This window comes from Canis lupus, chromosome 7 (genome assembly GCF_011100685.1).
Source record: "Canis lupus familiaris isolate Mischka breed German Shepherd chromosome 7, alternate assembly UU_Cfam_GSD_1.0, whole genome shotgun sequence".
Classification (NCBI taxonomy): domain Eukaryota; kingdom Metazoa; phylum Chordata; class Mammalia; order Carnivora; family Canidae; genus Canis; species Canis lupus.
Window position 1 is genome coordinate 80065907 of NC_049228.1, and position 17579 is coordinate 80083485.

General features: G+C 48.8%; 1 protein-coding gene across 1 annotated transcript in view; it reads right to left on the reverse strand.

Moving 5' to 3' along the window:
- CTIF (cap binding complex dependent translation initiation factor) overlaps nt 1–17579 on the reverse strand; it is a 278706-nt gene that overhangs the window by 185601 nt on the left and 75526 nt on the right. The window contains 1 exon segment of the mRNA XM_038543993.1: nt 6889–6960. Coding sequence (XP_038399921.1) covers nt 6889–6960 — 72 coding nt within the window.

Consider the following 17579-nt stretch of genomic DNA (forward strand, 5'->3'; position numbering starts at 1 on the left):
TGATAGGTTGCCTTTGCCTGGATCTTTGCTTTGAGAGAATAGACTTTTTTTTTTTTTTTTTTAAAGATTGTGTTTATTTGAGAGAGAGAGAGAGAGAGAGAGCACAAGAAGAGGGGAGGGGCAGAGGGAGAGCAGGAAGCCCATCGTGGGGCTCGATCCCAGGACCCTGAGGTCATGACCTGAGCCGAAGGCAAATGCTTAACTGACTGAACCACCCAGACGTCCCTGAGAGAATAGACTTTTATTGGGACTTTAAAAATCTGTGTCCACTACGATTTCCTCATTACCTCTTTCTTCAGCTCCAAGTCTGGGATATTAAAGGCAAAGAGAAAACCCAGGGAAGTCACCACTGTGACCTTGCTCAGGTCCCCAAAGGCCTAGCTGGTCTGCCTTCTCATCTCTACCTTTCAGAATCTTATGCTTGTTTCTTTTTTTTTCAGAATGTCCAGGATTCCACTTAGCAGGAGGAATTAAAAATTAAAAAAAAAAAAAGAATATCTATTCCATCTTCCTCAAAGCAGAAATCAAGGTCTGTATTTTTAACAAAATATTTTGATGGCCTTAAGTCTAGATCATCTTGGTTTTTTTTTAGGGAGACAGGCTACTGCAGTCTGCCCCATGACTGAACCATAAGTCAGAGGGACAGAAGCTAGAACCCATATCTCCTGGCTCTCAGTCAGGCACTGTTCCCATGACAGCATGGTGATTCCTGCCCCAACGCCTGCGCATCTGACCTCCTCTGCCAGCTGCAAGCTCCCCAGCAAATGCCCCACTGCTGTCTGTGTTCACATACTGCTCTGGACTATTGTTTTCCCATGAGAGAAAGTCTCACTTCTCTAGGCAGATTCCAGGTTCTCTGAGGACAGAGACCAGGCCACATGGTTCATACTACTTACAGCAGGGGCTCCACAGATCACTGCTGACTGTTCCCCTACAAATCAGCCATCGACACTGTTTTAAATATTATATCCTGGTTCCTCCAGGTGAGCTGGAACCAGAAGGCACCTAGAGGACAGGGATGGGTATTATCTTCTGGAAAATAGAGGCTCATGTGCTGGAGCACCAGAGTTTGCAGAACCAGATCATGCCAGCAGGACCGTGTTCAGCTCGGGGAAGCTTATTAGGAGGACTCATAGTCCATAGTTACAGTGCTCCCAGGAGGGAACTCAGGGTGGGACAGGACCTATGAACCATCGGGTCGTGTCCCAGGCATCTCAGCGCTGCGGTGTAAGTGCCTGTCTTCTCTCTAACCTTTATGGAAACAAAGACTGTGTGCATCACCTTCACCATCCCCCTTCCCTTCCCACTTCCCAGCAAGCTGCCCTCCATGATGATGTGTTGACTGGATCAACGAAACCGATAAATACACAGAGGAACAAGCCAACTTAACTGTGACAAAGGGAAACAGCTGTAGGAATGAGGACTTTTAGTTTAAAATGCAGATCGGCCGTGCTGCCCTGCTGTGAGAGGGACCCAACAGTCATGAACAAAGGGAATAAAACGAACACCATCAACTGGAGTTAGGACAAGGTGGTTTGGGACCAAATCAAAGAAAGATGTTCTAATCAACGGAGCTGCCTAACAATGTTCTGAGATGCCTTTTAAAGCAGTGAGCTTCCCATTACTGGAAATGGCCAGCAGCTCCACAGCCACGTGCAGAGGTTCCTGCACTGCAGGGTTGGGGGGGGGGGTTGGATGGGGTGACCACTGAGATCCTTGTCATTCTGAGAGCCCGTGATGTTTTAGGGTTCACAGGATACCCGCTTAGCTCCAGATCTGATGTGGGAGAAGGAGGTCAGCTCCAGTTTCTGGGGGGCTTCTCCTAGAGGTGGCACATGTAATAGTTATTCTAGCCACTCACCAAATGGTCTGGTCTCCTGAATTCCAGGTACATAGTGGGATTATATTTTTTAGTGTGCTTGTGGTTGGGTGGGACCATGTGACCACCGCCTGTGGTTGTGTGGGACCATGTGAGTTCTGGGCAACAAGCGAAGAGGGGAAGTGATGTGTATCATATCTGGATTGGAGTGTTGACTTGCCCATGCAAGATCCTTCAGGGGTCCTTTTCCCTCTGTTGTGGTGACTAGTGAGAATGGCAACTGCTTCCCATCAAGCTGGATCCTGAATGGGTTGTTTAAAGTTACCGAGGTTCAAGGCTCTTTGTTGCTGTGGCACTACCTGGGCAATACTAATTGATGCCAGGGGACAGGCTTTACCTGGATGGAACCAGAGACAACAGAAGGTACGCAAGGTACACCAGCAGGGGTGGGGATGGACAGCAGTTCCAGCATCTCAGCAGGGTGCACAGATACCTCTGTATCTACCACCCTCATTCCCACCTATAACCCCCAATGCAAACTACCCACTGCAGGTGTGCTCTCATCTGCTGCCCTAACACCCCAATATTATACCCAACTTCAGTTCAAGCCTTGTGAACACCATTTCTCCTCTCTTCCCCTCCATCTGGTCAAGCATCCTGACTATTCCTGAGGGCACAGATCAGCTCTCTTGCCCTGCAAAGCATCTCTCTACCCACAGAGATGAACAGAACCACTCTTTGGAATGATTGTAGTATCTGTGGTCAGGAGGTCTCTTTGGGGGACTTACCTGAGTGCCTTTAGCCTGTTCTATGTTAACTAGCCTCTACTCTAAAAACAGGTAGTGAGCCCAAAGACTCCAGTTCATCTGTGTCTGCCACACTTACAGGAAATACTCAATAAATAGAGAGCAGTGCCATGAACATGACATTTCTTAAATATCCACAGAGGTTAAGTAAAAATCTAGGTACTTCTACTAAGATATCATTTGTACTAATGAGTTTTTAAAAAAAGACTTTATGTATTTATTCATGAGAGACACAGAGAGAGGCAGAGACACAGGCAGAGGGAGAGGCAGGCTCCCTGCAGGGAGCCCAATGCAGGACTCAATCCCAGGACCCCAGGATCACACCCTGGGCCAAAGGCAGAAGCTCAACTGCTGAGCCACTGCTCAGAGGCTCCACTGCTGTTGTGCACATTAATTTTTTTGCTTGGCACTTCTGTGCAGACAGAGAAGAGCTGCTAGCTCCTGACCTCATACAATCTTTCATATGCCTTTGGCTCTCTTCCCTGAATGCTAAATCCCATGCTGGCACCTTGAGACATTTTCTAAATGCACCAGATTGCAGTCTCCCCTATTAGCTACTTTCCTGTAAATCATCTCCACAATGATTCCCCTACTACTGTGAAAAGCTGGGAACTACTGCAACTTCCTAACTAAGTGACTAGGTGATGGATGAGCTCTCTTAGAAAGAGGCTGCCAGGATGCCAGAGAGTCCCCAGTACGGCTGAATCCCAATTGTGGGCAGGTGGAGAGCCCATTTTCCTCCGAGCTCCTTCCTCCCATCTCATGGGACTCAGCCTGCCCGAGGTTATCCTCACTCTGTGCCTCTGAAAGGACTCAGAGAAAGCAAAGTTTATCCCCTTCTCCCTCTCCCTGTATTAGTTGAAATAACAAAATAAATAATCCCAGTGCGTGGCTGATGTCCAAATGGTGCCTGGACCTGGACTACTCATTCAAAGCATGGTTTGTGACTGGCCACACAGAACTCCCAGGGCAGAATGCAGAACCTCAGTATCCTCCTGCTGGCCCCCCTTTCCTGGGCTCACGTGGCCAAGGGGGAATGCCAGCTCAGCCAGCCCCTCCAGTTCCATTCTACCTTTAGTTCTCCCTGAAATCCTCCCCCACTGGGTGAATGTGGGGTAGTAGAGCTGTTCCACCATCCCATGGCCTCAAAAAGCTCACTCAGCAGAATTGGTGGCCAGAGGAATAGGGTCCACCAGGGACTAATTATGTGGACTGGACCGCAGCCAACTTAGTGCAGTCTCAAGAGTTTTACTTAACTGGGTGACTATTGTGTGCAAAGCTCTAGATTGGGGGTGGTCAGGGATACAGAGGCAGCCCTAGCACTCATCTTGAGGTTGACCAGTTGGTTGCGGGGATAGTCAAATGTATGTGGAATAGAGCTTGACTGCAACATGAATTTGTGTGGGAGTGTCAGCCCGAATAGGAGGGTGCAACGAGAACAGTGGGTGGGCTCACAAGGCTGGTCGTGTTCCTAAGCGCCAGGGCCTACACCTGGTGGACCAGGATGAAGGAAGCCTTGAAGGATGTACCCACGTACCCAGCAAATGCACTTTTCACAGCTGCCTGGTTCCCCCTCCATCTGGGAGCTACTTAGGACAGTGTGGGTAAGGGCTTTCCTTGTCGTGCAGTCATCTGCGGGATGCTGACCAGCTTTGATCCCTCCACCAGAGGGCACCAGAAGACAGCTACCTCCTGAGGGGAAGTCCAGGGCTCCCTGGGCTCAGGGTGGGGCTCCCACTGGCAGGAGCAGGGACAGGGACCTGAGCCAGCGTGGGCCACGGGGATAAAAGCAGCACTCCAGAGGGGGCAGAGCAACGAGAAGGAAGCAAATGATCCCAACACTGCTGGACAGTCATGCCAACCCTGCACACCCACCCAGGCTGGTGGCGAGAGAGAAAGAAATTCTCATGTTGTTTATACCGCTCTCCTGTTTGCACCCCAATTAACTGAATCACTAATGTCAAAAAATTAGGCCCTGCCTTCTACTACAGTGTACTTCTGCTCGTGGACACCGTGGGCTCTACAACCCCCAAGGCAGCAGGCACAGGAGGCTGAGACCATGGTTGTCACTCGGTGCCGGGGTTGCTCTTCTGCTTCTTATAAACAGATGTCTCTCCCTTCCTTCCTCTGAGCTGATCAGATGGACTCCACATGAGGACAGTGGGCATGCCTAAGGCCTTGTGACTTGCAGGACACCCCTCCCCAAAAGGCCTTGTCCCCTGGGCACATCAGGGAAGAGAGGCAGGTTTATATGTTTATCTTTAATTTTAATTTCAGTTATTTTTTAAGAGGAGGGGAAACAAGAGTAAGTGGGGAGAAAGGGGCAGAGGGAGAGGGAGAAAGAGAATCCCAAGCAGGCTCCATGCTCAGTGCGGACGCTGAGATCATGACCTGAACCAAAATCAAGAGTTGGTGCTCAACTGACTGAGCCACCCAGGAGCCCTGAGGCAGGTTTATATTATCCAGACCCCATCTCCACCTTCCTGGGGCTCTTCCCCCATAATGAATCTATGTCTCAGTTCCACCTGCCAAGAAAGGATCAAATATGAGCTTTTTATGATTTCTTCCTTAAATTCAGTTACATTCATTTTGTCTAACCTCAGCTGCCTCCTGAAGTAGGGATTGGGGGTCAGTCGGGGCTCCATCCCACAGGTCCCCAGCCCTGTTCCGTCAGCCTATGGTCTGGCCAACTCCCCACCCACCATCCTCCAGGGGCATGAACCTGGCCATGAAAGGACAGCATGGATGGCTTGGGGTGAGGGAGGCAGATGAGGGGCAAGTGGGAGCACAAGTTGTTCTTAGCCCTCAGGAATCCTGTTGGGAGTGACAGGAGAATGAGATCAGAGGGAATGGGTGGGAAGAGGGGGCCGAGAAAAGTTCATAAAGGGGAGAGAAAAAAAGGAAGAGTCTGGAAAATTCCAGAACCAGACACCTACTGATAGTTTTTTGGTCTCATTTATCAGCCACTTATGTCCCCTACCCAAGAATTTCAACCCTTCCCTGGAACCCTCTGTCTGGTTCTTGAGTCCCCAGATCCAAGATACCACTTTTGGCCACTGAGAGTTAAAGTTGGAAACCCAGGGTAATTGGCAGACAATTACAAGCCATGGCTGGAGGTACTCAGGGAGATAACACAGGGTCCCTGACAGTGCATTAGACTGCACTGGCAGTCTAATGGTAGGGACAGAAGCCCTCCATGGAAGGACACCTACCTAGAGTAGGTAGGTAGGTTCCTACAGTAAAGCAAAATAAATGGCCCAATGGGGGAGGGGCAGGTGAGAGATCAGGGTTCAAGGCGCAGCTGGGTCAGGTCATTACACCTCCATGGACTTCAGTTACAAAGCAGCATGGAGAAACCATCGAGTTTCCTGATTTTCATAGGAGGAAGCTGAGGCAAAAAGAATTTCTACCAAGTTTGTGGCAGAGCAAATAGGAGAACCTGGGTCTCCTGCCTCCTCTCCTGCCACAGCCCCACCCCAGGGTTCTTGTTATGCCCTCCTACCCAAGAATCAACGAAACACACACAAACATCTTGTAGTGTGGGAGAGCAGCTATCCCCCCACACCATGGTGTACAAAGCCCTGCATCCTAAGAAAAACCTAGAACTGAGGCCACTGACCATCTTCACTTAGGACAGAATAGACATGAGTTGATGTAACTGGTTCCATGGGACTGAAGCCAGACACAAGAAAGTGGGCTCAGGGTAATATGTGAATGCAGCTGCTCTGAAATTGGAAGCCCATAAAGGCTCAGGCACAGTGGGCTGACGGTTAGGGATGGATGTTTTTTTTTAGCCTCCAATCCCTGGTCTCCCACAGGCAGGAATAAGGTATCAGCAAAAACAGCTGGACGCCTTGAGGGTGTACGGGGGCCTGAGGGTCACCAGAGCAGCTGCCTCTTCCCTCCCAGCCACATGCCCTGCACCTGTGCGGGTGCCCCCTTGGGATCTTACAGGCAAGCAGCAGGCTGAGAGGAGCAGTGGGCTCCCACCAGGTCTAGGAAGCTATCTATTTTCCTAGATGGCTGTTGAGGGTCGGGGGGATGGACAGGGCCATGAATCTATGTGTTTTGAGGAGGGGGTGCTTCACTATGGGCTGGGAGTTTGGAGAGAACTTTCCAGAGAGTAGATTGCACCCTCTCCTCTCCTATTTCCTGATCTCTCCACATCACCACTGCTCAGGTCAGCCATCATGAGCCAGCCCAGGAACCCAAATAGACAAGACATGGGACAACCCCAGAAAGAGGACAGAGCTGGTTCCCTACCTGCTGTGGGGGGGCTCGCCCTCGGGAGAAGGAACAGCTGCTGTCCAGCTGCTCACTGCAGTCTGCTGTCCACTGCAGGAGAGAAAGGAGTGGTCAGTGACGGCTGGACACATAGCCTCATCCTCATCCTGTCAGGGCCTTCCAGATACAGCCCTCCCCTTCTGCAGTAGAGCCAAGATAAAATCCTACTTGACCACTGTCAAAGGCAAACCGTTCCCTACCAGCAGGTCCACTTTGGTCCACTTTTAAAATCTTCTCCAAATTCCACCTTGAGGTGACCCCTTTGGTGTATGCTTGGGGAAGGCAAAGTTACTTCCCTTCATGTAAGCCCACCAGAGTGATCAAGACCCAGCTCCATTCCAGAGCCAACTATACACGACATAGGGTGATTGTGTTTGGAACAAGCAGCACTGCGTCTAATGGCCTGACCTGGCTTTGGCCACACTTGCCCTCCACAGTGTCCAGACTAGACTTGGAACTGAGGCATATTCATGTGCATTTTCCCATATATCCAGCTCCAGGAAACAATGGGTCTGCAGACTGACAGGACATCGTGGCACCAGGGAAGAGTCCCAGACTGGCCATCAGAAGCCTGGCTCCCGCCCAGTTCCAGCCCTCACTCCCCAAGAGCTCAGGGATCCAGGGTACTGCAAAGTATGGTCTGATGACCACTTGCATGAGATTCTCCCTAAATCTGCTGCACAGGCGTCCCTGGGCTCCACCCTCTGAATCAGATGTGGAGCTTCTGCGTTTTGACAAGTTTCCCTAGTGCGGAACTGGAAGTTTGAGGGTTACTGAAATGCATGGATTTCCCAGGCTTCACTTGGTCAACTACAAAATGGGGCCAGTAAGACTGAGTGACCACAAGGTAGAAGTGAAGGACTTCTGTAAACTTATAAAAACACTGTAGAAGAGCACCTGGGTGGCTCTGCATCTGCCTTTGGCTCAGGGTGTGATCCTCCTCACAGGGAACCTGATTCTCCCTCTACCTGTGTCTCTGCCTCTCTCTCCGAATAAATAAAATCTTTAAAAAACACTGCAGAGATAGGAAGTAGTAGCAACAGTACAGCTTTTCCTCTGTAAGGTCCCATCTAGCTACATGGTGGTGTTTTTTTTTTTTTAATTTTTATTTATTTATGATAGTCACAGAGAGAGAGAGAGAGGCAGAGACACAGGCAGAGGGAGAAGCAGGCTCCATGCACTGGGAGCCCGACGTGGGATTCGATCCCGGGTCTCCAGGATCGCGCCCTGGGCCAAGGCAGGCGCCAAACCACTGCGCCACCCAGGGATCCCCATGGTGGTGTTTTTATTATTGTGTTAAACGTTAGCTAGCCCCTTTGGCTAATGTTGAACACTGACCTTGACCTCCGCCCAGGGTGATACATGAAGAACAGAGGTGCCCAATATCTCTGACGCTATTTGATCAAAACTGAGAGTGAGTGTGGATGGCTTGAGGCCAGTGCATTCGTGGTGTTGTACAACCTTAGCTGGCCACGCTCTCCTGACTCTGGGTCAAGGGCGTGACATATGTTATAGCACTGCTGACACAGGCCGGTGCAGCTATACTCTCGGGCAGTGTCCTCTGAATGAAATCGTATGGGAGCCACAAACAGGAGCCACAGGTGTATTTTAAATGCTCTGGCAGCCAGATTTTAAAAAGGAAGAGGTTCACTTAAATTTAATAAGATATTTTATTTATCTCAGTATATCCAAAATATGATCACTTCAATAGGTAATCAATATAAAGCATTATTTTTTAAAAGATTTGTTTATTTATTTGAGAGACACAGAGAGTGGTGAGGGGTTGGAGAGGGGCGGAGGGAGATAGAGAATCCTAAGCAGATTCCCTGCTGAGCGTGGAGACCCACACAGGGCTCCATGCCATAACCCTGGGATGATGACCAGAGCCAAAATCAAGAGTTGGATGCGTAACCGACTGAGCCACCCAGGCGCCCCTAAAACATTAATGAGATCTTTTATATTCTTCTTTCCATATCAAGTTTTTAAAATCTACTTTGGCCACGTGTCAGATTGGACCAGCCACATTTCAAGCGCTTGAGACACATGAGTAGTGGCTGTCGTATTGGATGGCACAGCTTGAGGAAACGGCAGGGGCAGCGGTCCCAGGCAAGTGTGCCCTCGCAGCCGCGTCTGGCCCATCCCTGTTGGGAGCTGCGGAGGAGCTGAGCCCTGCAGACTGCAATTCCTGGCTCCTATGTCAGCTGGCTTCCTGCTGCGCCACTGGGAGCCAGGAAGAAGGGAAGAGCCAAGGCAGTTCTCCTCCTTCTCTACACCTCAGGTGGCACTACCGACCATGACTGGGTCTCCTTCACGGCTCCAGACCTCACTAGATAGGCCTTCTCATGCATGACCCTGACCCCCGGGCTCTGGCAACACCATCCCTTCCTTTTGTGCCTCAGGTCTGGTGGTGGGATTGGCCTTCTGTGCTTGCTGGTCTCTGGCTTATTTTGCTTCTCAGCACCTTGATCATTTGGGTAATCAACTGCCTGGATTAAATGCCCTCTGTCTGGATATTTGCCATCTCAAAGCATCTCCCCCCAAGATATTTATGAATTGTATTAATAATTATAATAAATATATTAATTGATCATATGAAGGCAGGTGAGAAATCCATCAGATGCCGCCTTAACCGAGACATGGGGGAGAACACTGGTCATCGCGAAGCATATCAACCTCATGGACTCCCCGGGATGACATGCTGAAAAGGGCATGTTGCTTCTGGGGTGTTCCTGCCAAAAATGCACAACCTCAATTTAATCAGGAGGAAACACTGGGCAACCCAAATACATAAACTTTCTATAAAATAAGTAACCAGCATTTCTCAGGCCAAGGTCATGGAAGAGCAGACCTAGGAAGTGTCCACAGATTGGAGAAGAATAAGGAGACATGACAACTGGCTATTAAACTACTATAAAAACAACCCCTCTGCTTTATATCCTTGCAGTGGTTTCTCCTTTCCTTGCTGAGGCCTGGCTCACAGGGTCGGGGATGGCCAAGGCACACAGCGACTACTGGCTGGGGTCACGCACCCTCCATCCCATCCTAGCAGAGCCCTACAGAGAAAGGCTTCTCCCCACCCCATTCTGCGTGTCCCAAGCATTTCATCCCCAGCTGCAGAGCATCCATGTGACACCTCACAGAACGAGGCTCGTGGGTGGGCACAGCAAGGGGGTCAGCAAGGCAGGGCAGGAAGCCTCAATGGCTCCTCTCCACAAGCAAGCAGAGAGAAGGCTGAGGTCGCACGCACCGCCAGCTGGAACCTCGCCCCCTCGTTAGGCTTTCAGAGAGCGGATCCAAGCTCCTGTGAGATGGCTCTGCTTTGTCAAAGTCATCCTCCACTCAGTATCTGCCAGCCAGGAGCCATTTCCTGGAGCTTTTGGTACGGGAGCTGCAACAAGCACCTCCCTTCCTGGGAGAGGTGAGGTGTCCAAAGACAGTGATGCCAGGTGGAGGGCAAGGCTGAGAGGAGGAGGAGTGTGCCCTTGGCAAGGGGTTGGGGAGTGGGTGCAGGGAATTCAATGGCCAAGCGGGGTTTCCCAGAAAAGTAGGAGCTTGGGTGTGGACACAGGCAACAGAACCCCGCCAGCTCACAGGCAGATTGCAGCAAGCACGACTCTCTGGCGCTCAGAGACTTTTCCTGTAGACAGGGTCAGAAGAAGGGGGTGACCTTGCCAGGGGAGGGCGTCATGAGAGCTGTGTTAGGGAAGGCTTCCTCGCCCGGCGGGGTTGGGGTGGGGAGCAGGTCAGGAGGCTGGAGTCCAGCATCCAGGTTTCCACGGCCAGTGGAGGCAGACACAGAAGTGAAGGCATGGATGTGAGAGCACGGCTCAGACGCAGCCAGCAGAGGGGTCCTGGGAGTGGAGAGCAAGCGAGACTGGGACTCTGCAGAGACCCTCCCAGAGACTTGGTCAGGGCTGGACACTGACCCTGGAGAAGGGACTGTGGTGTAGCTGTGCAAGGCTTTCCTGGCCCCCAGGGCAGGAAGTAAGCAGGAATCCCTGCACTTGTCACACAAAGCACTTCCCACTGGGCTTCCTAGGCTCCCACCTCCAACCCCTGACAAGCAGCAGTCCCAGGGAACTTCTCTGGCCTGCTGCTGGCTGCCTGGTGCCCATCACCTCGGGGAGGAGGAGGGCTCCTTCCTCCACCCTAAAGCCCCTTGGGACTCCCTTCCCTCACTCCAAAGCTCCTCCCCACCTCGGCTGGGATTGCTTTTAGGCCTCAGCCCTCACCTCCTGCCTCCCCTTCACCTTTTCTGAGCCATCACCTAGAAAAATCTCCAGACACAGACCTTCCCTGAACCTGCCCTTAACTGGATGAGGTGATTCCAGAATGGAGAGAAGGGCCCCCACCTGGAGAACGCTCTCATCTGTCCCACCCTCCAGGGCTGAGTCCAATGCTAGAGAGTTTCTCCTTCGAGGTAAACTGGTGTATAGCTAGGAGCAGGTCCTGTGGGGGAGGAGGTGGTGTTCTCCTGACAAGGTCATTGGACACCATGGAACAAAGAGGCAGGCAAAGGGGGAAATTTTTATATATGGAAACGACAAACATCGAATTCATGAGAGCGGTGTGAGGCCTCCACCATGGCTGCTACAATTTATTTCTTATTTTAAAAAACCTGAAACACAGATGGCACAGGGTTAAGATTTCATAAACAGGGGAGTACAGATGTTTGTCCTATACTCAAAACAGATGCTTATTCTATCTTTTGCTCTTATCAGCACATTTAAATTATTTCACAGTAGGGTCCCCTGGCTGGCTCAGTTGGTGAAGCAGGTGGCTCTTGATCTCGGGGTTGTAAGTTCAAGCCCCATGTTGGATGTGGAGATTACTTAAAATAAAATAAAAAAATCTTTAAAAAATAAATAATTTCACAATGTAAAAAAAATATATATATTAAAATCAGTTCTGTCATTTGCATCCCAGGAGGGAAAATAGTTTGGGAGCAGACCTGGAGAAAGACAGAGGAAACCACTAAGCACTGAGGGAGGAAAAACACAGAGTGGGGAGGCTGGGCTGCTAAAGATAAACCACCCCACTTTTCAATGGTACGAACCCCCCACCCCCCAGGGGTTGCACTGCCTGATATCCTGATATGACCAGGCTAGAGCCCAGCCAGCAAGTTGACTCAGTGCAGGATGAGACAAAGATATAATTGACAAAACTGCATCCATAAAGAGATGTGCAATGGGGAACTGAGGTTATAGATTATATAATGATAAGAACAGTGTTTAAAATCAAGGGAAAGGGAAGATCATCAATAAACACTGGGGCTGAGAGAACCAGAGGAAAGTGAGGAAAAATTAACCTCGATGTCTGCCCCACACTATCCGTCAATGGCACATTCCAAGCTGATTAAATGCCAAGGTATGTGCTTTAAACTACACTGAAATCTAACGCTTCTGCATGACAAAAGAAATCGTGAACAAAATTAAAGCCAAGTGAGAGGCTACTTGCAGCATGTATAACAAGAATGAATTTGTCAGAATATATATATAAAGACTTTATTTACACCTAGCGTATTACATATATTAACACTTACTCTTCATAGAGACCTACGCACATTTATTATGCCCACTTTGCAAATATGGAGGCCTGGCTTGGCTGATAACTTCCCCGGGGTTGCACAGCCAAAAAGCGGCAGAATGAGTAAAGGCATAAATAGCTTTCAACTCAAAGAGCCAATAAAAGTGTTGGATACTAAATGTAATGTGTGATCTTGGATTAGACAGTGAACCATAATTTCTTTTACTATAGTAAAATATCCAGAACATAGAATGTACCGTTCTACTCACTTTTAAGAGTATATTTCAGTGGCATTAGGTCCATTCACATTATTGTGTAGCCGCCACTAACATCCGTCTCCAGGACTTTTTTATAATTCCCAAACTGAAACTCTGTCTCTATCAAACACTAACCCCTCGGCCCCGTCCTCCCCGAACCTACTGCCCACTTCTCTAACCTGCTTTCACTCTATGTGAACTTCACTAGTCTAAGTGTCTCATGGGAGCGGAATCACACATTATCCATCCTTTTGTATCTGGTCAATTTCACTGAGCATAAAGTCCTTAAGATCCATCCACGGTGCACATGTCATAGGATTTCCTTTTTTCCTTAGCCTCAATACTATTTCATGTATGGATAGACCACATTTGATTTTTCTAGTTGTCTACTGATGGACACTTGGGTTGTTTCCTCCTTTTGACTACTGTGAATAATGCTGCTACGAATATGGGTGTAGAAATATCTGTTTACGTACTTGCTTTTAATTATTTGGGATGTATATCTAGAAGTAGAATTGCTGGATCACGTGGTAATTCTATGTTTAACTCTTGAGGAACATAGCTTTTTTTTTTTTGGTATAAAGGTTATTATTGGAAAAACTGGTGACATATCAAGTCCATAGATTAAATAATATTGTTTCAATGTTTATTTCCTATTCTGTGACTCAGTAAGAGAATGTCCTGGTTCTTAGAAAATACACACTGAAATATTTAGGAATAAAGGGGAGTCTGCAACTTTACTCTCACATCAAAACATCTCTTGATAGAATCTTTCTCTCTAGCATTCTAAAAGAAGGGAGAGCTGGAAAACAAAGGTGGTAAAATATTTTATCCGACTATTAAACTGGATACTCTGGGTAAAGGATATGCAGGGATTCTTTGTACTATTATTGCCATTCGTATTTACATCTGAATTTATTTCAAAGTGAAGAATCCTTTAAAAAGTCATCTTATCCATCCAGGACTTCCGAATCAACTAGGCGGCCAGACAACCCAGGGAGCAGTGTGAGGGTCAAGTGGAAGCCACTGCTTTCTCGCAAGACCCAGGAAGGGGACATGGCTTCCTCAGGGCCTCGTGGAGCTGAGGCACACGGCAGCCAGGAGCTCCTGCCAGCCTCAACACTGGGTTTCTCAACTTCAGGAACAGATTCCTTTACACTGGGCACACGGGCTCACTGAGCAGGAGAGGAGAAACAAGAAGGGGAGGTGGGAGCAGAGCCTGGCTGGCAGCCCACTGTCCCTCTGCATGGTGCTCCAGGAAAGCCTTGTGTGCGAGGGGCAGGAGACGCTGCCCAAACGCTGAGGTTTGAGAGGACAAAAGGCTTTTTGCTCCTATCTTAAAAAAAAAAACAACAAAAAAAAAACCCAAAACCTCCCAGTTCTAGAGGCAGTTTAATGTAGTGATTAGGAGCTTGAGTTCCTGAAGCAGTGAATCTTGAGCTCCTATTCCCACCCTATCACTTACTCTATGACCTTGGACGAGCCACTTTATCCCTAAGACTCCACCTCCCCAACCTATAATAATTGACAGACACTACCAACAGCACAAAGGGTACGTGTCTGGCTCCTGGAGTAAGACCACCTGGTTCAGACCGCAGATTGGCCACGTGCTTGCAGTGTGACCCTTGGGCAGCTTATTCAACCTCTCTGTGCCTTAGTTCCCCCCCCCACCCCGTGAGCTGGCAATAATAACTGCACCTTCACAGAGTTTAGTGAGGAGCACATGAGTCAACGTGGACACACTTCGGTGCTTTGTCGGCTCCTGCTCATCTCCTCAGCCTCGCAGGGCTCAATATCGGGCCCTCTTCACCAAGCTCCTCATTCCTGGGCTAACAAGGCCATCCACATGCCACTATAGACACACATGAGTCTCCAGGTCACTCCTGTCCTCTCAACGCCACCTTTGCGCATCTACCTGCTTGATCAGCATCTCCACCGAGACGTTAACACTATCGTGACCTTCCACGTTCCAAAACTGAGCGCTTGACCTTTGCTCCCCAAAGCTACTCTTTCAGGGCCTCCTACGTATCTCATTTCTGCCAAGTCTATGCCTCTATTTACTCAGGCTAAAATCCATTCATCAGAAAATCATGTGATTTGTACCTTTTTTTTTTTTTTAAGATTTTATTTATTTATTCCTGAAAGACACAGAGAGAGAGGCAGAGGGAGAATCAGGCTCCATGCAGGGAGCCCGACGTGGGACTCGATCTTGGGTCTCCAGGATCACGCCCTGGGCCGAAGGCAGACGCTCCACGGTTGAGCCCTCCAGGCGCCCCTATTTGTACCTTTCAGGTATAACCGGAACCTGACCACTTCTTACCACCCACATGGTGATCCCACTGCTCGAGCCACCATGGCCTCTTGCCTGGACCAGCCGAATGGCCTCCTGGTCTCCGTGCTTTCTTTCCTGAGCACTCTCCACTGCCAGCTCTTTGCCATCACCTCTTCTCCACACTGCATCCTGAGTGATCCTATTTCACCAATCACATCATGCCCGTCCTCTACTCAAAACACTTTAGCATCACCCCATCTCACTAGGGGAAAGGCCAGAGACCTCACTGGGGAGGTGAAAGCCCTACAGGTCTGGCTCAACCACGACACGCTCCCCTTGCTCCATTTGCTCCAGCCAGACTGGCCCAAGCTGTTCCTCGAAGCAGGGGACACTCCCACACCAGAGCCAGGCCTCGACATTCCCTTTGCCTGCTCACTGGTTCCCACGTGGCCTCATTCTCTCGCCTTCAAGTCTTTGCTCAAAAGTCAGGAAGCCACCCAGGACAGCCTGGCACTACCTCGTCTCCTGTCCCACTCAGCTGTATAACACACCCTGTTTCCTTCCTGGTCTGTCCTCTGACTTTCTCCACTTACAAAGAAGGACTGGGGGAGTGGCTGGAAGGGATTATGGTCCATTCTGTTCTTGAGTTTATCCCTAGAGCCTAGAATAGGTCTTGAATGAACAAAATATTAGCTCTGACTATACTTCACTCTTTAACCAACAGCGATTGGCAGAAAACGGGCAGATTTAAACAATTGTACTTGATGCCCAAAACCACCTAACAATGTCTAGGAGATCACACTAAATAAATTTACAAGGAAGTTAGAAATTACACGCCTGTGAGACATTCAACTTTGTAAAAGGCATAGAAAGAAAACATATTACCCAGAAATGACATTAGTTTTTGTCATGAATTATGGCAACTTTCTCCCTTTGTTGCCTGTTTACCTCCCTTTTTCCAGTTGTTTTAAAAGTAAAATAAAATTTTAACTCATTAAAAAAATTACCGGTAATCAGATTAAAAAGGACGCACCTTCACCCGGGCATCAAGAAAATGCAAAAGTAAGATCCCAAGAGATGATCGGTCCCAATGCACCAGTGGTGGTGTGAATGACGAAACATTTTAGAGAACAGCTTGGCAATTGCTATTAAAACTGATTCTACTTCTCAGCATCTACTTAAATAAACACTTTTATATGGGCAGGAGGAGGCATGTTCAATAACACTCATCGAAGTATCTTACGTTTCCAGGGGAAAATTTAGACGATCCCTGAATCCTCCTCAGCAGGTGAGTATTAAACTATGGGACCTCTGTGCTGTGGACCACTGTGAAACCATTAAACAGAACACAGTGGGTGTCCAAGGCTCGAAGAATCCCTAGGGCACACAGCAAGGTGAAAGATGTAGGTTATTGGACGATATATTCACTGACTATGATTTATGATCTTGAAATAATGTATTTCTATAAGTCCTATGTAATGTATATGTTGATAAAACGCATTAAAAAACGAGATGAAGGTAACTCCCCAATCCATGAGGCAGCAACTAAGGGAGAATTTATCGCTAATGTTAGAATTCTCGTGTACTGTAAAATGTACGCATGGAGTACTTGTGTAATTAAAAATAAATCGCATCTTTAATAAAATGAGTCCCCCATGTGCAACCATCCCACAGTTCCCCTTAAACTCACTTCTTCAGTTAAGCCTTTCATGGGTGGTCCACCATTGAGCGCTTCCTCCTACGAGTGAAGACAGCAGGGGAGAGGGTTCAAAGGGCAGGAAGAAATGAAGGAATGGGATAGTAGGGGGGTGAGGGAACAGTGAACAGGGAAGGCAGCACGAAGGAAAAACATGAAGAGAAGAGAAGGAAAACACCGTGAGTGAGAGAAGTCATGCCAGTCTGAAGACTTGCACCCCACTCTTTACATCTGCATGGCTGCACGGCTCTTGGTAAGGACCCTTTGCATCTTAGACAAAACCTAGGAGCTCCGAGTGCCTGACAACACCGAAAAGGACCAGAGGAAGTTATTTTCACCCTCACTGGAGCTTCATTTGACGTAATAACAAGAATTTATGGGGAAAAATATTTTTATTAAATGTATCTGCTCTTTACAATGTCCCTACATTCTATCCATCCAACAGTGGAGCTCAAGGCAGGTGGCCATGGGGGGTGGTGGAAGGAGACAGACATGCCTCACCAGAGGTCATGGCTATTAGGCTCAGTGGAGCAGCAGTCAGGTGGGGGCTTATAAGAAGGCCAGCCCTCGAGCCCCTCCCCATTCAGCTGAACTTTGCGGGAGGCTTGTGCATCAGTGTTTGTCTGAGCCCCCCAAGTGATTCCAGTATGCAGCCAGAGTTGTGAACACTGCTTTGAAGCCTTATCATGATCCACCAGACCATCCACTAACATCAGGAAGGGCCAACCTTTCCTACTTAGTAACACCCCAATCTCTTCTACAAAAGGCTAATTGTCAATGAGATTTGGAGTCCTAAATCTCATTCCATAGGGAGAGATGTATCTTAATCACCCAACAGCCTGTTAGTGATGGCCTGCACCAACAGGGAACCAGAGGTGGGTAGGGAAGGACTGGGGCCCAGCTCAGCCACCACCAAGCA